Genomic DNA, 20,978 nt, shown 5'->3' on the forward strand with positions numbered 1-20,978 from the left:
CCTGGTTTTGTTAATAAGAGCTGTGCTTTTTCAGGTAAGCATAGAACTCTAGGAGTGAGGGCACTGAGGTCAAAAATATTAGTAATTAGTAATGATGCTGATGTTGTGGAGGAATTGCAACTTTAATGCAAGGACAAAGAAGTTGGTTGTTATGGTTGGATTAAATGATTCTTAAGTATAACATAAATGGAGACAAGCCACACATGAGATTTGAGACTGCTTAGTTAACTTTTTTCCCCTCTTATTCTTGGCACCTGCATGCAAATTAAATGTGTTCTTCCAGCTTTTAAAATTAATAGCATATCAAGAGAAGAAAATTCCCTTCTGTTTTTCTTGCAGTGGGGCAGTGGGGTCGGAATCTCTCTTATTTGTGTTTTTAACTTGAATTATTTCCAYGGACAAGGGAGGTGTGGAATTGCTCTCACCAGGGAGGCTCTTCAGAGAGGGATGAGATGAGCATTTCTGGAGATGGGCAGCTTTCATGAGTCGGGGGCTGCTTTCACTCCGGTCAGGTTTGCATGGTAGCACAGCTCACCTGCTGCAGCCAGCCCAGCTCCATGCCTCACTGAAAATGGTTTTTCCAGCCCATTTTTGTCACGTGATTTTTTGAGTGTTCTCGGGACTGGATGAAGTAATCCAGAACATGGGCCACCCTTGGGTGTCTGTGTTTGGGTGGATTTAACCCTTGTGGACTGGGGCAGAGACCCCTGTCCTGTGCTCTATTCTAGTGGCTGTTGCACATCAGGTGGAGGGTCATGAGCAGGAAACATCCGAAGTCAACAGGTCCATCCGTCTTGTCTGGTAGCTTAGCCCCTGGAGAGGAAATTAGCTAATGAAAGGAATAAATTAGCCCCTAGCCGTTGCAGACAGGAGCCTGGCCATGTGGGAATGATCTTGTTGTCTGGGATTTCTGTGCTTGGCACATTGCTGTGCTTGAGGTAGAGCTCTCCAGGTTCAGCTTAGAGGAAAGGTTGCTCCTCATGGGCTTTGATGTGTTAATTCCCCAGAGGAGCTGCTTGTCGCCTGTGAGGAGTGCCTCTTCGCAGCTTCGCTTCCCACGTCTCCCACTCTGGTGCCACGTTCTCCTCTGTCTTTGGTTGGATGAGGAGATCTGCCTCCAGTTAACCTCTCTGTGCTGTGGCTGGTGCGGAGGAGCCCCAGCAGCACCACGCTGAGCCGCCAGGGCCACCGTGCTCAGCCTCAGCTCTGTGCCGTAGTCGCTCACGTCCTTAAATGCATGAAGATAATTATGACCGATATGGAGTATAGCTGGGACATTCACGGCCACTGTGTCTGGCTAAATAAGGTAAGAATGTGCTCGTGCTCTGTGCTCGTTCTGGCTCTCGYGTTTATCCGTGTGACAAGCCGTGGCTGGGTAGCACTGCTTGGGAAAAGCATTTCATCTTTCCGTTGTATCAGATACCAGCTGAGCTGCTCTTGGAAAAACTGAACATTTTGAAATGGTTTCACCTTCCCTATTCAACGGCCGTGTTACTTAAGTTTAGAAAATGTTTCAGGTAAATTCATCGGAGTGAAGGTCTATTTTGGGCTGATTTTCTTTTGAGAATTCGCTTGTATTTTAGCAAAGCCTTTAAGCTATAACGTGGGGTTTTGAGTGTTTCTTCTTTTTTCCCCTACTCATTCTTTAAGAACTATTCTGTAAACTTTAAAAAAAGACTTGGCAGTGGATCTACATGCCTGCTGTCGTAGCTTGTAGAGCAGGCTGAGCAGGGGAGCGTGAAAAGTAGGAGATGCTGGGCTGTGGGGACAGCGATGGACTTCCCAACAGTGTGCCTACACCCTGCTTTGGGTCATTTCTTCCAGCATGAATTTGGGGTGGAATTGGTGCACACGAAGGGCAAAGCCGTCACCACTCTGTGTGACGGGGAAACCGGTGGTGAGCAGTTTGTTTGGAGGACCTTGTGGGTCTGTCCATGACCCACTAAGTGATTTTGAAAAACCCCTTTGCAGGGGACTCCCTAAAACAGGGTGAGCAATAGCTGTGCTTAGCTAAATGTAGATAATGTGTATTAGAATGATTTGAACAACTTAAGCATGTTAATGAAGTCTAATTTTACTCCAGATGGTCAGGAAGGAGATGTCCAGGACAGCTCACTTGCCTAACTGTTGACTGTGCTGTAGTGGTCCAAACAGTCGGTGTGATTTCTCACACAAAGAACGGACCAAAAATAATGCTGGGGAGTGGTGGAACCYGTTATATAAATCAGCTCACCTCTTCAGCAGGAATAGTGTAATTTGTTCTCCTTATTTTATCTCAAAAGCAGAAGAGAAAGTGAAGGATAATGAGGGTATCAGCTACAGTAGGCTAAAGAGGAGTTTTATTTTTGAAAGGAGATTTCAGTGTTTGAGGGGAAACAATAAAATGTTTTATGACCAGGTTAAAACAGGAGCTTTTAGAAACTTCTCTGTGGTTTAGAAGGCTAAATAAGTTCTAGAGAAAATGGATTAAAAGACARAGGGCAGGCAAACTGAAAGTTTTGTGATGTATCTGCTTCTTACAGGAATAATTCCTGCTAGAGCAATATAGATTTTTACTTGCATGACTGCAAACAAAGCTTACGCACATATTTAACAGATTAGTAATGGATTGATCTTGCAGAGTTTTAAGCACACTAGATCTGATCTTGTAAGGCATTTTAAGTAAATGCTTAACTTTAAACTTCTGAGAAGCTTCGGTGGCATCGTGACAACTGTTCTTTTGTTTATAGGATTAAGATCAGTGTTGGTAAATCTGCATTCTCTCTTCCCATCCCGTGTTTGGCAGCTAATCCCTAAATTAAAAACACGTGCAAAGTCTAACAGCTTAATTCAAGATAAATTTTCGGTTACTGATGAAGGAGAGCCTTCTTTGGAAGACGGAAAAAGCTTGCTTTTTGCAGCTAGTAAAGTGTGTTAATCCTGTATAGACTCAAATGATACAAATTTGGTCCAGACCTACAAAATGCCTCAAATACTCTTGCAGTTGTTGTTGAATCAAATATTATTTTTCACTTTGCTCTGCACTGAGCAATAGTTGCCAGGCTCTGTCCCAGAGGAGGCTGTGAGCCTCCAAGTGCAGAGAAACCTTTCCTCTATCTTTTAAAACTCCCTGCAGCCCTTTCCTCTGCTGTTTCTTGCTCCTGCCACCCTATTGCCCAAGGCAGCTGTGACTTTCCCTTTTCCGTGTGAGGAAAAACGTGCCTGGTATCATCTTTTTTGTTTCTGGGGAGAGGACAGAGCAGAGGAGACCTGCTGGAAGGTCTTGCATGGCTGTTCCCACCGGTCCCCATCTCTGGACTGCTGCGTGAAACACCAGCGTTGCTGCTCTCGGAAACAGCTGGCATGACGTCTGTAACCAAAGTCAATGACTTTCTGCCTTTTCATACCTAAAAAGTGCTCTGACATTGCAGAGTTAATTCCAGGTATTATGCAGAAGATACCATGTTTCAGACAAAAAGCAAACTGCTGTTGAGTTTTACATGAGGTTTTGCTGTTTTCAGTAGATTGCAGGAGGTCTGTTTTTATGCAGATTTTATAAAATGTCCCTGGCCACTGCTGGTAGAACTGAATAAATTTAGATATTATTTGGTTTTGTGGGAAAATAATCTGTACTCCGGTTCTGCTTATGATTCACATCATTTCCTCTCTATTTCGCATGGTGATATGCAGATATGGGCTGAACTCTCACTCTCCAAACACTTCTATTTTAAAACCCAATATGAGTTGCTGAGCAAAACAGGATTTGGGTTTTTTTGAGGAATGTGAACARAGTTTAACAACAAGGGTGTCTTAGCAAGATGTTATGCACAATGACTAACGCTGTGTGCTTTAACACCACATTGATTTTCACAGCATTGGGAAGAYATTTTCATTGTAGTGTAAAATAAATACTTACAGCGCCGAATCTTTTTTCATGCAGTCTTTGGTTTTGTGTCTGGTTACACTGATAGCGAGAGGTTCAGTGGTTAGGGCACGGATGTGTCCTTTGGGAGGCTAGGAATAAAGTTTGTGCTTTGACAAGGACTTCCATGTGAGCGCCTGCAGGAGAGAGGATGTCTTTGTGCCTCTGTTGCCTATCTGTAGTGGGGGCTAAATACCACTTTCCAACATCAGAGACATGCACTGTAATGATAAATGTGCTATGTATTGCAAAATACAGATACTGTAATGATGGAGACCAAATAAGTGCTTAAGATATACAGGCCTGTAAGTGAGGAAGGAGCTACAGAATAACAGGTGGTATGCAAAAACCTGCTGTTAGCACTATCTGTGCAAAGTCAAGTCACRCAGTTTAAAGGATATTCTGTTAGCTTATCAGGTAGTGAGCTATTTCAGAAACTCTTGGACTTGTTTCACCTAAATTAAACTATCAGAAAACTGAAGATCTCATTGACCTTGAATGAAAATCCTACGGCCTGAGCCTGAATTCTGGTAAAGGTTGGGAAAAAGTGCAAACTCAGAAGTTTAGAGTACTTCTGCTTTGGTGCTGAGATGCTAGATGGTCAGAGGGCCTGGTAATTTACTGCTCAATAGTTTGGATTCAAGATAACCTTTCAAAATTTGGAATTCAGGGTATTATTATGGTATGAGATGTTGATACAGATTACTTGGGTGCATGCTTTCCTGGTCCTGCTGTAGCTCCTGGCGATTTAGGGAAAGATGATGTAAAAGTTATGTGTGTAGATGCTTGAGAGAGAGTTCTGCTGCTGCACACTGATTTAAAAGCTGCCGGGATACAGCCTGATCTCTTAAGGAGAGTGCTAAGGTGCGGTCAAACACTTCGTAGCCTGTCCTGTTTGCTTTGCCTCTAATCTTTAGCTAACTCTTGGTGGTTTGTGGCTGTCACCCCCTCCAAATTCAAACAAGAGTGTTTCTTACACCACTCAACCTCAGGCATGTAACCTACGAAGGGTATTTTTGCTGGCTCATCTGAAGCATCCTCAGTAATYGAGGGAGACAAGCTGCTTGGAAAGGAGATTGAAAGCAGAAACCTGAGGTTTCCAGCTCATGAGTGAGGGTGGCCTCTCACGGCTAGGTTGCTCTGCTGGTGCATACGGGCGTGAAAGGCAGTGGCCCAGTTTCTTGCCATTAAATATTCAGAGGGAAATCAAGGCCTCTCGAAGCCAGGAGGAGGCTCTATGCTCAGTGCGTTGGATTTTAGTCTGGATTCTCAAACTTCTCTGATTTATGCAATCATGGCAACATGATTTTTTTTTTCTGGACTGAGGTTTGATTGCAGCTTGTATTACAAATTGCTTGGAGACAGCTGTTTGTATGGATTGAGTAAAAAATTCTTCACTTCAGAGCATTGAAATTAGTAAGAAGAAAGTAAGTTGYTGATTCCTGTGGACTCTTGGGTAGTATTAACATGTATTTTTGTTTCTCTTTAGCCTAAAGCAGCATTATAAAGAGATGCGATTAAAAGGGATGTCTCTTACTGTGTGTTTAAAAGAACTGTTTGACTTGCAAGAAGCATAATGCACRTTATACAGATTGTAAGCTGATTTTTTTTTTCCAGTTGCTGAATGTCTCGGGATATTTGTCTCTTTGCAAGTATGGCTTACTTGCGCGGAGCACAAATTTTGTTAACAAAATGCTGAATGCGCAGTAAGAGAATCTGCAGAATTGGGTCACCAAAAGGTTCTTCCCTTCTCTTCTTCAAGGCCGTGAACAGTTCTTGTCCTGAACTGTCATCTGGTATCCTTCGTTGCCAGTTTATTTTGTTTGTAACCCTTTGGGGGACTGAGAAATATTACCAACCCGTTCTTAAACTGTGCAGCTTAGTAATACTCTGCGTGTTTGTAACACTGACTGACATGCAAAAATTGTTGTTCTTATCGGCAGCATCGTGAGTTGAAAGTTGGATCTGTGTACATTTAGATTCTTTTACATGTTGTGATGTGTTTTCAGAGAATGTTTTTACCAGTTATACTCTATCTTTAAGAAAACTTTATTTACTTCCCACTGAAGTTTCCTTACTGAAGGAAACTGCCATTCTAAGTAAACAAGTGATGGTATCATATTAATAAGTTAAACAAGAATAGTGCTTCTGAGACATTTTTATTGTTTCATCCTGAGACATACTCAGTGGTTTTCAGCCTGTGGTTTTGCAGACCTTTGGTATTCCACCGGCTAAGAAAAGCAAACGTGTTGTCAGGAGGCTTAAATTCTCCATACAGTAGTGTTCCACTTGAAAATATTAAGGGCCTATGAATCAAAAAAAAAAAAGGTTATTACAACAGAATTGTTTAATGTTATTATTCTCAGCTGTATTAATATTATTGTAAGTATTTGTGCCATAGCTAATTACCTACGGCTGCTACTTGAAGCAGATGAAGTTTACAGCATAGAAAGCTTTGTATCTCGGATCCTTAGGTGACGTTAGTCAGCGTAGCCCTTTTGACTTAGATTGACACTGCCATTGAGATATGTTATGTGTTACAAAATTTTAATGTGTTACAAAATTAATGTGTTACAGTATTTACATAATACTGTATTTTAAATGTCCTTATTACAATTCATGTTGCCGCGTTTGACTAGTTTCTGGCATAGAATGGTTTTAAAGCTATACTGAAGGATGATCCTTGTCATACAGTAACTGGCAGACACAATGTTTGATATCTCTTTCAGACTAATGGACACATATCTGGTAATGGAGATGTGTATCAAGAAAGGCTGGCACGTTTGGAAAATGATAAGGAATCTCTTGTTCTGCAGGTGAGTCATCACCTAAATTATTTTCTTCTGTTCTTGCATTAGTAAGACTTTTCTGTATTATATGATTAAACCTCTGATGATTTATTTGCAGCTGTACCATCTCACACAGTGATTGGAAGTGTTGCTGATGCCTTGGGGTTAACGAGGTTGTGGATAAGTGTGAATTTAGATTGCTGTGAAAGTCGAAGTGCCTTCCTGTCTGTGTGCCTGATCTTCTTTCTGAATCTTGTTAGCCAAGTTGGTCTGCAAGGCCATCATCTTCTTGCTTTCCTATATATCCTTAAGACCATGTGCTTCCATGACTGTTCACATGATGTCCGCAGGAGGTGACAAATGTCCTGTCATTATGCCTACCAGAATCCCACCATGGCCACTAGGCATGYGCCACGCTCTGGAGGGGAATGAAGGCGATGAAAACTGTGGAACCGGCTGATGGGCAGGAGGGGACAAACCCCTCCAAGGTCCCACTCTGAGACTGGACTGTGCTGGAACTCACTCCAGCTGCCCTTGCCAGCTGGCTTCTCCTGCCATCAGGTGTCTGGATCACCTGGCAGCCCTCCGTCTGCTCTGCAGAAGAAGCTCCGTGTCAGCTCACATGGACCTGGCCTGAGGGCTGCCTGTGACGGTGCAGGGCTCTGCTCCAGCTCTCTTATCCTTGCTCCCAGCAGCAGTGCTCACTCCCTCTAAGGAGCCTATTTAAAACAAACAAACTTTTATTCAAAAAAGGCTAAATGGGAGCCTGCAGTCTCAGAGGTGTTGTCTTGGTCATTCTCGCCTTGCCTCAGTTGGTGTGCTTTAACCTCCTTTGGTTTTATCCTTCAGAAAAGAAGAAGCTGTAGAGTGTGATACGCTGTGTGTAATCACTCAGAAAGAATAACTGGCATTTAATGAGGTTTAACTATTCAATTTTAATGTAGAAGCTACTAGTAGTCTTTAGTCAATGCACTGTCACAGCCAAAGGCATCTTTAATTTTAATGTGTTACAAAATACTGACATAGCATGCTTTTGGTGAGGGAGCAGTAGCAGATCTGCTGCTTACAGGCTGGCTGTAAAGTGCAATGGCAACTCCCTTGTGAAAACTCCCAAGGCAGATCAGGAGGAGAGATGCAAAAGTGTGATGCGTCTGCCAGAGGTTCAGGCAAAATTCCAGTAAGCTTGAGGGGAAGTTCTCCCTCCTCTTCTGTTGGCATCACCATGCACTGTGTCCATTACAGCACCGATGTGTGCACCATCATTATGTTGTTGTATTTCCTCTGGGGTCAAACCAGCACTATTATTAATATCTACAGTCACTGAAGTGATAAAAACTGTATAGGTACAAGGTAYTTACGTGCATTCCTTTATCCCCACTCTATAGGTAAGTGTGCTTACAGACCAGGTAGAGGCGCAAGGAGAAAAGATTCGGGATTTGGAGTTCTGTCTAGAGGAACACAGGGAGAAGCTGAATGCCACAGAGGAGATGCTGCAGCAGGTATCACAAAGAAGCATTTCTGTCTGTCTTTTGTCCTGTCTTACGGAATTGCATTTTGCTTCAGTGAGAGCAGTGTGCTTCAGTTCGAGATGTTTTATCCCTAGATGTCACTTAACTAAGGGATAATTCTCTTGTCTCTGTTCCTACTATATTTGTTTTAAGGTCTTTGTACTTAGTAATGTCAGTGTTGCTTTATACTGCAGGAATCCAGTCCTGCTCTCCTTTGAGCCTTTCTCTGCTGAACTTCAAAGAGGTTTGGATTAAAGCCTCTGGCAGGATGGGCGGATTTCCCTCAAAACTCCTTGCTGCCCAGAGCAACATTGATGACAGACAAGTATTTTTCCTAGTCTTGACAGTTACCCAGCGATAGTGCCCTCATGATCTCAGATGCATCCTAGGTGCCTCGAGACTGTCAGATGGGCTAAGTACCGTGTCCCAGGGCTCTGTATCATGGAGGGACGAATATGATGGTTTGCTCCATCAAAGAGGCCTCTAGCTGTAGAAATGTATTACCTATTTCTGTTGATGTATCTTAGTACTAAGCATAGAATTCTTTTCCCTTCGATGAGTAATTCGGTTCTTTTCCTCTTTACCTTAAATCAGGAGCTTTTGAGCAGAACATCTCTTGAAACTCAGAAGCTGGATCTTATGGCAGAGATTTCCAATCTGAAGTTAAAACTTACATCTGTGGAAAAGGACAGATTGGACTATGAGGATAGATTCAGGGACACAGAGGTGAGTTTAAAAAAAAAACTGAATAGGTTGTGAGAGCTTTGTATGGCTTCACATTATCTGAAAATTTCTTGGAACTTTATCTTTCCAGGCAAGGGGAGGAGTTCATCTCTAAGGTTAAGATATTTATTTTTTTAAAAGTTAAAACARTGCCCTCTTTTCCTTTATAAATGCTAGTTTTATGAAGAAAAATTTCCAAAAAGAAATTTTAATTCTTGTCACCAAATTTCAGGAGGACTTAAATACAATCATGAATGTGTTGCACTTTGGTGTCCCAGCCTGAAATCTAGCCACTTCTGAGTAAGGTTCTCTGAGGTAAACTTAAAGCATGCTGGCCATGCACTGAAAGACATGGCTTTTGGATTCAGCAAGAGGGACAATGAGGTGACTCGGTGTGGTGGCATTTTCAGGTCTCACTCCGATGAAGCCCAGGGCTGAGCGGCCAGCAGATGCTCTCCTCAGACTTGCTTCAGCCAGGTGCTGTTCAGGGCCAGGCAGAATTGCAGCCTGTCACTGTCATCCCGTACTACACTGTCCTGGGGCATTTGGTYTCTGTGTACCTCGGATTTATTGGATTTTATTTGCAGCAGAATGTTTTCTTTTAGTGTTTGAAGCCAGAATGCCTCACAGCAGTGCAGGTGAGCAAACCCAGTTTTGCCAGGAGACCCCAAGAACCAGATTGTGCTGTGGTGCAAGGGTGGCATACCGCCGTATCAGAAGTACCTTGGCATCTGCCTAGGGAGCGGATGAAAATGTCCAATTCCAACTACATCAGTGAGCCAAAATGTGCGATGTTCAAACTGTACATATTCCAGGTGCCCTTCATTTCTGCAAGGGAAGAAACAATATTGTCATCACAGGAAACAACTCTTGCCTCAGTCATTCTAATCGGTGATTTTTTAAATTCCTTACTTCTTCCTACATATTCACTTCTTTTGTAAGTGGAAAAAGTTAGGCTTGCTTCTGATTTTTTTTTTTTTTGAGGGCCTGTTTCAAGTAATCTACAGCCCCAAGGGGGTCCACAGGTTGAGAACTAGTGATTTGAATCATGTTCTGATTTGAGATGATGATGATTTACATAGTGATGGCAGCACTTTTTTTAAAATGTAGAACATCTGGCTACTGTGAAGCCGTAGGTAGAATTTATGTTGGGAATCTTSTTGAGAACCTTTTTCTCTAGTTCCCACACGTTTTTATTTGAAAAATCACAGAATTATCCTAAAAGCATCTGACTTYGCAGTCCAGGCAAGTGCTATACATAGCAATGCTGGAGAAACTGGCATAGGAAAATGTGGAGAAAATACCTGAAATATTTTGGTTCTATAGGAAGTCATTAAGAATTGACTGCTKTCTGAACTCCCATGAGGTCTAATTGCCCACACAGAATTAGTTTTTCATAAATTCTAAGGTACAGTCTCTCCACCTACCTACTGACACCCATTGTAAATGGTCTGAATGATGGATAAATTAATTGACACCAGCAGCAAATAACACTGAAGGAAAGCAAGATTTGGTACAAATGACTGCAGTGGACTGGTGATTTTAGAAATTAATTCTACTAGATGTTCGTTTATAAACACCCTGTGATTTCTTATGCTCACCAAAACAGGTAACAGAAGTGTTTGAGCCTTAGGTGATTTGCTTCATCTCCTTTTTTTTTATATATATATATTCTTTCCTGATCTTTCCTGTAGCCCCTCCTTTTCCATTTCCCCCTGCACTGCAGTCTCTCCATAACTTAATAGCACAATTCAGGAAATAGAGAAGGTGGAACTAGCTCTCTTCCAGGAAAAGAGGTTGCAGTATGGGGATCGCAACATGCATGCAACTCTGTAGGCTCTGTGCAGCAGGCTTTCCCAGTTGGTAGCTATGAATTCTCTTTGAAATACTTTGAAATGTGCTTAATACCTTTGGTAAAAATAAGCTCATCTAAATTATGTTTAAATATAGTTATAATTAGTGCTCATGTAGACTTATTTGCTGGGAAGTTATGCCAGAACTAACGAACAATTACTAAAATATGTTCCTCCCCTTCCTTTAAAAACCAAAATTGTGTAGCTTAGTGTCATAGAAATGATTATGTTGTTACTTCTGTGTTTAAACACTTTTTAGCTGTAAAAGACTTGGGCTTAGACACTYAAAGGAATAATATGCCTTAATTTCCATTTCCATGTTGTCCAGTGGAGACTGGGTGGCTAATTAGCTATAAGGCTCTCAGCCATGAGATTATGTGTGAAACCTCTGACCAGTATCTTGGAGATAGCATTTAGTCAGGGGCTACCMTCTCCTACAGAATTACCCTTCTGATTCAGCCCTTCGTACCATCCAGAGTTACTCATGTCTGTTGCTACCACTCCCCCTTCCAGCCGGGTAAGTTCCTTATATTCACTGCCCTTTCTCCGAACAGAGGCCTCAACAGTCAGCTTTTATTTTTTTGGTGCTGCAGGACTTTCCTGTCTAGAAGTTTGTAAATACGCAGCTTTTTCAAAGCTAATCACATAATGAATTGAGATTTACAGTTGATCTGTTCTTTAAATCCTTCCAGTCTTGCCACTTTCCCAGCAGACAACGCCATTATTTTCCTTAAGGAGCACGGGTGGTCTGAGTTGGGCTGAGTTTATGTTAGAAAATATCGTACTAGGGAGTTTATTTAGGGAGGAATCCACAACCAGACATGGTCTTTGAAACAGCAACCAGAGGCTACGCTGGCTCACTCAAGGGGAATTCTTTGTAATTTAAACACCACCAAGCTCCTTTACGCAGATGAGTTTCTGAGTGGAGCAAAACCATAAATGTAATTTGTTTCCAGTGCCAGTAAGGATTCCCCTCCTCCCCAGCTTAAAGTTACCATTGCTGTCTTGTGCTGCTCTAGCCCTTCAATGAGGAGTACAAGTAAAATGAGCTGGGAAGTAAAAGGCTTTGGAGAAGTAGGAATCTGTATGACTTAGCCCTGCCAGGACCAGTGCAAAGAGGAGCTGCTGAGTGTTTTTATGGAGAGACCTGAGACAGGCTCAGAAGAATTCACTTTAATGGTCCTTTCCTGTTTTGCAGGTTTTTAGCATGGGGAATAAGCCTAAGGCAGTTATTTAAACCCGTTTATGGTTGTCTGAATAGGAAGTATTAAATGCAGGCAGAGCAGATGCCATGCAGTGGACCACTATGTGGTTGGCTGTTCTGCTGGTTCATCAAAGTCAGCTAGTGCAGCCAGTGGCTTTTTGGTCTGATCAGAAATCCTGATTAATCTTCTGACACCCTGAGTGCCACAGGGATATAAGTGCCTGAAACATGATGTCGGTCCCCAGAAGTCTGCTGGTCATAAACAGTTATGATTATCGACCCCTTCAGGTTTCAAAGTTGTGACCTCCTCACTCTGGYTACTGCAGGAAGAGGTAAGCATAGCCCTTGCTATGAAAGGTTTTAATCAAAACCAGTTGAATGGAGAAGTAGGGAGAAAAGGTTAAATGCTTCAGAGCAACAAGCAGCGAAGTGAAATGCACTTTGAGGATTAGGATTTTCTGGGGAACCTTGAGCCTCTGACAATCTTGGCCGTGGGTGGCTTGCCCAAAGTTAGATAGCAAGTCAGTGACAGGAAAGATGTGGCTTTTGGGGGTCTTTTCTCTTTCCTCTGCTTGTTTATGTAAGATCTGACCATGAGGATATCTATAGGAAACCTGAGGAATGTACTTCTCTGCCTTGAGAAATTGAGAATGTGATTTATAGTAATTGTATTATACATAACTAAAGATATCAAGTAATTAGAACCGGAACAGGTTGCCCAGAGAAGTTGTGGAGTCTCCTTCTCTRGAGATMKTCAAGGCCCGCCTGGATGCAACCCTGTCTAACATGCTGTAGGTGACCCTGCTGAGTGGGGAGGTTGGACTAGATGATCTCCAGAGGTCCCTTCCAMCSTTACTGATTCTATGATTCTAATTGAAAATATTTTTAGGGCAAGGCATGATCTAAGGACTCTTCTTTAGTTCTATTTAGCCCTTGAACAGACTGTGCAGTATTTTTGATGACCAATTATCAATTATAAATGAGCCAGTTATGCATGAGGCTCTTAAAAGAATAAAACAGAATTTAGTTTTTGCTCTAAGATCATAGGCAACAGCTTCAGCARTTACTGCTACATAGACTGTTTTGACATTGGATCGTGCCAAAGTAAAGATGATGGCAGCAGGAGAGAAAAGCCCAGAACAAATCAATCATAATCATGTCAGAGCTAACCATCAGTCCTAGGATTTGTCAGAGATCTTTAACAATTCTTGTTGGAAAGGAACATCTCAATTACTATAATGAGACAAACTGTCTTATGTATATTTAGAGTGATGAGCATCATAAAGATCAAACATGGAAAAATCAGTGAGGAATTGCAAGTATATCCAAATCAGAAAGTTGTACATTAACAATGGTAATTATTTATAGCTTTAAAATGTTTTACCTTTTCATTGTTCTTTTATTTCTGATAACTGAGCTTGGATAAAGTATACTTAAGTAATCTTTTTTCAACCATTCAGACGCACATTTACTRCTTTAATCAATTTAAAAACAAAAACTGCAATTTCCTACTGCCTTCATTTGCATCAAAATCCTAGACTGCAACCTCTGGAGAACTGTTTGGGACTTGTTACTGAAATTCACTTTTTAAAGTGATCTGCAGCATTCTTAAATGACTGGTCGTTACCATCACAGAAATTCCTATCTCTGCTTGCATTGTGTCTGTACACACAGAAACCATAAGKTATTTATTACATTTGCTTTAAGTGGGTGTGCTGAAGGGGTCTGCTACCTCAGAGACAAACTCATCAGTTGCCCCACAGGACAGGGACTTGCTGGGGCTGCAAGCAACTTGATTTTCCATATTCCTGTTGTTGCATCTCCACTTAGGGAAGCTCAGTCTAGTCCTTCCCTGCAAACACCTTGATTCTAGCAGTGACATGCTGTTTCATGCTGTAGTTGTGAAGCCACAAATGTCTGGATATCAGGAGCTCAGTTCCTACTGAACAGGAGGGTTGCTTTGTTCAGGTGAAGCAAGGCAAAGATGACTGTATCTCCTGAGACTAAACCCAATCATGGACCTCATTTAATTGCTGGTATCAGCAATATTCTRTCCTTATATTACCATCATTTTTACTGTGGAATAATAAAAGGTGGCAGACTTCACACAACCTTCATTTACATCCTTGTCCACTCAGCACTCATGCTTGCATCTCTCTCCTTGGTAAGATTTGCGCTGTCCTAYGCTGTAAAGATCGTGATAGCTTTCCACCCTGTGTCCGAGCATTTTGGATATATTGCTAAAGAAATACAGATATTGCTATGTTGTCATCAGATTCATTAAGCACATACAACAATAATCAGAGGTTTCCAATGTGTGGGAAAATGTGGAATGGGGCTGGAAGGCAGGTGTTTCCAGGGACCCATGAGTACACTTTAAGTACCAGCTCGTGGCTTGTTCCAGTGCTCACAATTGTTAGCTTGATGGACAGCCTTGACTGACATGGGTGCAGTTTACACTACCGTATAGGCAAGCCAGCAAACCCGAGTGCCATCGTGTACCCTCTGAGTAGTGTAAAAGCTGTTACGTTCCAATTTGCATCCTTTTCTGTTTTTCCAGGGTGCACAAAGAGCTCATCTGCTCTTTTGGAGAATTCCCCAGTGACACAGCATGACAATAGCTACTTAGGAATGCTTTATTATTATTATTATTTTCTTCTTCCTCATGTAACACTGATCTGGTGTCCATATGTAAGGTAAAGGTTAGCAAGCTACATGTGACAGAGGAGCTTGCTGAGACGTCTTTTAGACTTGTGAGAAGGCTGCTGCTTTCTGGTRGTCTGTTCCCCTGCTAAGCAGAGAGATGATTTCCCAAGACTGTCTTACTACCTTTCATAGGGAGAGACGTGGTTTCCAGTACGTAGAGCAGTTAGAAAATCCTCCTTTCTTCCCCAGTCTACTGGGGAAGTCTACTACTTTTGCTATTTTCTTGTATTTGCAGTTTTATTTAGTATCTGTTCTAGAGCTTTTTTCTCCATGATGCTGGGAGAAGTGCCCTTTTTACAACTTTAATATAAGTTTTGGACAAAGGCTTGGCAACCCAGTCAAGATGCTTGCCTGGAAGGATGAGTAGTTTTATGAGCAAGTCTGGACTAGGACCACAGAGTGCGGTTTCTGTCCTAGGCTGTCCCACAGGCTTCCTGTGGCAGATCCAGGTCTGGATCTACCACTTAGTGTYCCCATTTTCGCATCTGGTGAGCAGAGATATTTGGAAAAAGAATACCTTGGTGGGACACAGGCAAACTTGGGGTTCATTTGCACCTTGCAGGATGGGGGGCTGTATGGCTGGCAGCGGGCAGGGCTGCCTTCATAACCTGGCAGCTCTCTGTAGGAAGATGTCCAGGAGGTTGAGCYGTTGTCCTGAAAAAGCTAGATCCAAACTGGTGGCGGCTCTGAGTTTCTTCCAAAGCAGAGTGAATTCCCCGGTTGTAGTGGCCTTTGATGCTTAAACACATATGMTGATGCTTTTTGATGCTTGACTTAACTCTGAATTTGGGTGGTGTATTTGTGGGCACAGAGTCCCTTTCACTGCTGTGGTTTTATTCTCCTGCCGAGGCACCTGGTCAGCTATCATTCTGCCTTGTTTATTGAATTTCTCTGTTTCTGGTCTTACTTCCCTGTGCTCAGGATTTGATCCAGGAAATAAATGAATTGCGACTAAGAGTGGGAGAGATGGACAACGAAAGACTCCAGTATGAGAAAAAACTTAAAACTACCAAAGTAAGTGAGGCTAAGGGGAAGAAGCGGAGATGGGTATGAGTTGCGGGGTTGCAAACTTTGTTCTCTTTTCCCCTGTCTTTACTATACCCTACAAAGCCCTGAGCAACCTCAGGCTCGGGGATTTCATGGCACTCACTTAACAACAACAACAAATCGCAGAAAGGGGTTATTTCCAAATTTCATGTCATGGTTTTCAGATCTAGACACTGTTTTTTAAGAGAGATCGACGTGCCAGGTAGAGACCATTAACAGTAAATATATCGCCTGTTTAGATCCTTGTTTCACCTACATTTCAATGAACACTGGTGTATACCATGGATGGGACCAAAACTGAGCGTTTATTTTCTCCTAAATGTGCTGAAAATTAGCCACTGTATTCTGGAGAAAAAGCATTCAGCTAAGAATTTACAGTGTTCTGTTTCTGTAAGTGTCTAACTTCTCTTTGCCGTTTAGCCTGTCTCTTTTCTATCTTTAGTTTTCTCTTACTCCTCTGTCTCTTGTTACCAGTCTTTAATGGCCAAACTTTCTAGCATGAAAATCAAAGTGGGTCAGATGCAGTATGAAAAGCAGCGGATGGAACAAAAATGCCAGATGCTAAAGGTGTAGTAGTTTAATTTGGCCTGTTCTGAATCCTTCATGTTCCACCATTTTCCAGTCTGTCTTGCATCCTGCTGTCATTCTGTGTTCTGCATTAATTGCTGTGTAGTGGCATGCAGTGCTCCCTTTCTCATTAGATGTAGAAGACTCTTCATGTTTTTCCTTCTAAATAGCTTTTGTATTGGATGGAAGAGGATTTTAATGTTGTGACCTTTGCATTGGTTACTCATAACTGAATTAGACTTAGGTTAACATTTTTCCTCTTCCACTGCCTCTTCTCTAGCTTACATCCATTTTTCAAAGCTAAATATTTCTAACCATCTTACAGAAAAAATATTAATGAAAACTAACTAGGACACCAGGACTTTACAGAGTCTTCTCTCCCCAAGTATGTATTTACATAACATGTTTTTAATTCAGGACAGAAAATACACAACACCAACAACCACGTGCCCCTGCAGTTGTCGGTGGGTATACTGACAACTTTACAAGTGACCAAGAGAGGGTCACGTTTTGGAGAAGCGCAGGTTGTGCACTGTGAGAAATCTCGGCAAAATCACTACCAGTTTGGAGCCTCTGTTCTGGAAGAAGCTTTGATTTCTTGAGAATTTCAAGATTGTGTTTTTATTTATTTATTTACTGATTTCGAGATGCCTTAAAGCAAAGAGGAACTGATTTCCAGAAATCCTGTAGTTTGGGCCATAGTTTGGATCACGGATATCGCTTCCGTGCATACTTGTGACGGATCTTTTGAGGGAAGCTCAGGAGCACACTTAAGCCATAGTATTAGAGTTTAGCTTATTTCTTTTAGAACTTAATACTTTAATTAGAAGTTATAAATACCAAAATGATGAGTTTTGCTTTGTTTTATTTACAAATGAATAAATTAGAATTTTGGTATAGAGCACATTTGTACCGAGGGTCAGGTCTTGCTGGTGCCATTGCGCAAGATATCTCTAGACATCAAAGAAGTATGTTACTAAACTGGGTAGGATTTGACYGAAATTTTAAAAAGCTAAGTGCATGAATCAATTGCTAGTGCAGATGGTTAGAGCTAAGTCAAAATTTGACAGCATTTATTTGATACACCCCAACTCCCCCAAACACCTTCTGTGTTCCTCCCACAAATCTCATCGCTAAGCTTCCTTCCCTAATGTGTGATCAGCAAACCTAAATTGTCACAGAGGTGCCACATTTTCCCCTGAATCGCTTTYAGAGCGTGTTGCTGTGCTTGATGGTGTTGTGATTGATTTTTCTTTCCTAWTAAGCGGTGGTCGTTTCTGAAACGGTCCTCGGCCTGTTGTGAGTGCAGTGCAGTGACTGTCCAACTGTGAACGTGCAAAGTGCTCTGCAGGTCTCACAGTTCATGAGACCGTCGTACAGATGTCAGTGTTCATAAGTTGTAGCATTCAGCCTCATCACCCATAGTTCTTCTGTCTGGGCAAGGTTAAAAAAAGTAAGAAAAATGGATTTTTGGCTTTACTCATTCTTTTTAAATTTAGATGTAAAATCTCCATTGGATTATACAGGAGACTGAAACTTTGGGAGCAGGGGTACCCTCAGCCAGTGTAAATTGTTCCTTGTTGTCAGGGCCCTTGGTCTTTCCCACCTGCTGAGGATCTGTCCTCCGCGATTCCTAGACAGGAATTTTGAAAACCGCTCAAATACACGTGAAGACTGTCCGTAATTGCTCCTGCATCTGTTACAGGATGAACTAGCAGCTTTGAAAGAGAAACTGGAGCAGAAGGAAGCTGAGGTAAAAAGGTTACAAGAAAAATTGATCTGCAAAATGAAAGGAGAAGGAGTTGAGATACTGGACAGAGGTAAGAATAAGGGAGGCTCGTTCTCAGGGCTGTGCAGAGCCATCATGTAGTTCTCCATCACCTAACCTGGATCTGATGTTTCTGTGAATTGTTGTACAGGAARTTGAAAACCTCAATTTCCATGTACTTTTTGTCTTCATGTTTACTGCTAAAATGTTTTGTGAGTATTCACAATGCAGCTGCTGAACCTCCCCTTAGAGTAGGTTCTTGATCAGCTTGAAGCTAGCTGGTAATCCCTAGTTTGCTCTTCATGTGTTTTGCRTGCCTCAAAAGATGCAGTTTATACTGAGTTAAACCAGTTTCCCCRAAAGATGATTCTGAGAGAGGCACTTCCTGTGTAGGTATCTGTGCTGGGCTTTGCTTGTACACTTTTCCCTGTTAAGGAAGGGGAAAAACCATGTTGCATACCAAAGTGTGATCTGAACCAGCAAATCTTACACGAGGACTGGCCCTAAGTGAGTGAAATTGAGGACTGGTTCTTATTTGTGTACCAGAGGAGTCTGAGTCCTAATTAAAATTTTGAATGAKCACAGAAATTTTATGTCAGATGCTTTTCTTTGCTTACAAATAAGATACAAAAGCGGAAACCTAGATTTGGACTTCTCTTTTTTTTAAAAAAAAAWTTTTTTTAGGACTCYCGGAAGATTATCACAGAGGTTTTTTTGACTTGAAATTTCATTTTTGAACCAGTCCTACTGGGAGTTTYCATTGACTGTAGATGGTGCTTTTAAAGTTTGCTTTTTAGAAATGTGAAGCCCCAGGAGGTTAACTAGTCTGTTTCCCAAACCTGGGRCAGAAACCACAGTATGTAGCTTGTCAGATTTTATTTAAGAAAAATACCYGTTTTAAATAGCGCTAGATTGGACCACTAGGARTGACCACAGTGAACTGTGGTCCCTRTTTTAGAGTGAGTAAAGGTGAACAAGGTCTGTGTTTGGTGCCTTTGTGGCTGCTTATTCTGGGCTTCCCTTCCTGGGGGCTGCCGAGTACACTGAGCTCCTCCTGTTTGGTACTCAGCTTTGGTTTAGTTTTCGGTACAGCTCCGAAGGGTCTTCTGTGGAGGGACATCTTCTGCCATGATGAACCACAGTTTTGCTGCCTTGGAGCTCTATTAAGTGATGCTCTTTGCAGATAACACAGATTCTCGGCCTCATTAGATGAACTGTGGTTTCTGAACAAWTATTTGTACATAAACTAGCTATTTTTTTGGCCTAGTATTGGCTTAACAGTAATTTATTGGCATAAGGCATCTTTGCGACCTTGTAAGTGAAAACCCAGAGGTAAAAAAAAAAAAATCCTTGAAACAGGTAATTGTGTAGGAGAACAGTGGGATTATTTGTTTCCTTAGGAACATTAGCAACAGGGGAGTGTAGGTTAAAGCTGTGGACTGCTTGCTTCTGCAACAATATGTGAGAAATAGTTTGCTCCTTAGGTAGCAATATTATGTTAAAAGTTATGTAATGCCATAACCTTTATGCTAATTTCAAATCCAATGGATTTTCCTGCACAGATGAAAATTGTAAAAAGAAGCTCAAAGATAAAAGTAAGGTTTCTGGTGTCTTTCCACAAGCATTTGTATTTCAGAAGTGCTTTCCAGTGTAGCTTTCTGCATGTGTTTATAAAACTGCTTTAACAAACACTTTTTAGGTTGCATCATCTATAACCCTTACTCCCACTAAAACCTTTATACCTTTTACCCTTTATGCAGGAATACCTTTATRCCTTTAACCCTTACTCGTGCTAAAACCTTTATACCTTTTAAACCATCTATAACCTTTATTCGCAGTAAAATTTGAGAATAAGGGTGAATATGTCACACCTGAAATGCAAAATTTTCTGGAAAATGCTACAAGACTGAGAAAGATTTGGTCTCACGGAGACTACTAAAGTTTCGTTTCAAAACTGAGTACATAGATTTTTCTCCTTAAGATGCACATGGAAATAAAACATTGCCTTTCAATAAAATGCAGTTACAATCTAGTAAGCCAGATTTTCCATTAGCATAATTCAGTCAAAATCATTGGAGCTGTATCGGTTGGGATTTTAGCCAAGTATGTCTAAATATGATTCATCTAGAAAGTCAGCCAGGCAGCTTGTTTTGTTCTTKCATTTCATTAAGGAGGAAAATGTTCTCCCACTGTGTTTTTTTTTTTTTCAGAAGAATTTTAGGAGATTAAAACAAAGTAAAATGCTTTCTTGCCTGTGGGTTTGGCCACTTCCCTATGTTTGTAATGGAATTGAAAGTTTATTTCATTTATGTAAGGTAGATTTCTTGCAAAAATGGAGATCATTTCCCTTCCCTTTAAAATTATCTAGTCCAAAACACCTCCAAACCCAAACTCCTTTAGATGGTTAGAACGTGAGTGTCCCAAGTATTGTGTTGCCTTGTAAGTAAGGGTTATAGGTGAAGCACAGAGCTCTCATCTCTGTGTTAGGGACCTTCTTCAAACCTGAATTACAACATGTATTCTAGCATGACCGCTCATCACAGCAAATACCTGTGTCATTCCATTGTGCTGTCCTCACGCCTACATCCATTCTGAGTTAGCACTAAGCACCACCGCACAAYGCTTTTTCATCATGTCCATTAATCCGATTGCTTTGTACGGTGGGTTTTTGAGATGCTGTTTGGGGTGCTTGGCGACTGTTGCACTGAAAACATGGTTTATTACACTCCGCTAGTAGTATGTTATATTTTGGAGCTCTTGTTTTATAATTACTTGGTTATTTAAAAGACAGAGATAATGCAGGTCAAGCAGTAGTTTTACTCTTGACTTTTCAGTTTGCCTGTGGTTTGGGGAGGGCTATTTCCTAAATGTGGTCACTTTCTCGATAAAAATGTCAGAAAAAAGGTTTTTTA

At 41.5% G+C, this 20,978-nt stretch overlaps 1 protein-coding gene across 7 annotated transcripts in view; it reads left to right on the top strand.

The window, feature by feature from the left end:
* PPFIBP1 (PPFIB scaffold protein 1) overlaps positions 1-20,978 on the top strand; it is a 94,427-nt gene that overhangs the window by 44,482 nt on the left and 28,967 nt on the right. For 2 of the 7 annotated variants that reach the window (XM_085324411.1, XM_085324412.1), the window contains exons 4-10: positions 6,631-6,717; positions 8,076-8,189; positions 8,793-8,924; positions 15,606-15,698; positions 16,206-16,298; positions 18,004-18,118; positions 19,629-19,661. In XM_085324411.1, the coding sequence (XP_085180537.1) occupies positions 6,631-6,717; positions 8,076-8,189; positions 8,793-8,924; positions 15,606-15,698; positions 16,206-16,298; positions 18,004-18,118; positions 19,629-19,661 (667 nt within the window). The remainder of the gene's footprint in view (positions 1-6,630; positions 6,718-8,075; positions 8,190-8,792; positions 8,925-15,605; positions 15,699-16,205; positions 16,299-18,003; positions 18,119-19,628; positions 19,662-20,978) is intronic. The other 5 variants (XM_085324413.1, XM_085324418.1, XM_085324415.1 and 2 more) reach the window with 3 other exon arrangements.

This window comes from Rhea americana, unplaced genomic scaffold (genome assembly GCF_003343005.1).
Source record: "Rhea americana isolate MKP2758 unplaced genomic scaffold, rheAme1 scaffold_91, whole genome shotgun sequence".
In the NCBI taxonomy this organism is placed as follows: Eukaryota; Metazoa; Chordata; class Aves; order Rheiformes; family Rheidae; genus Rhea; species Rhea americana.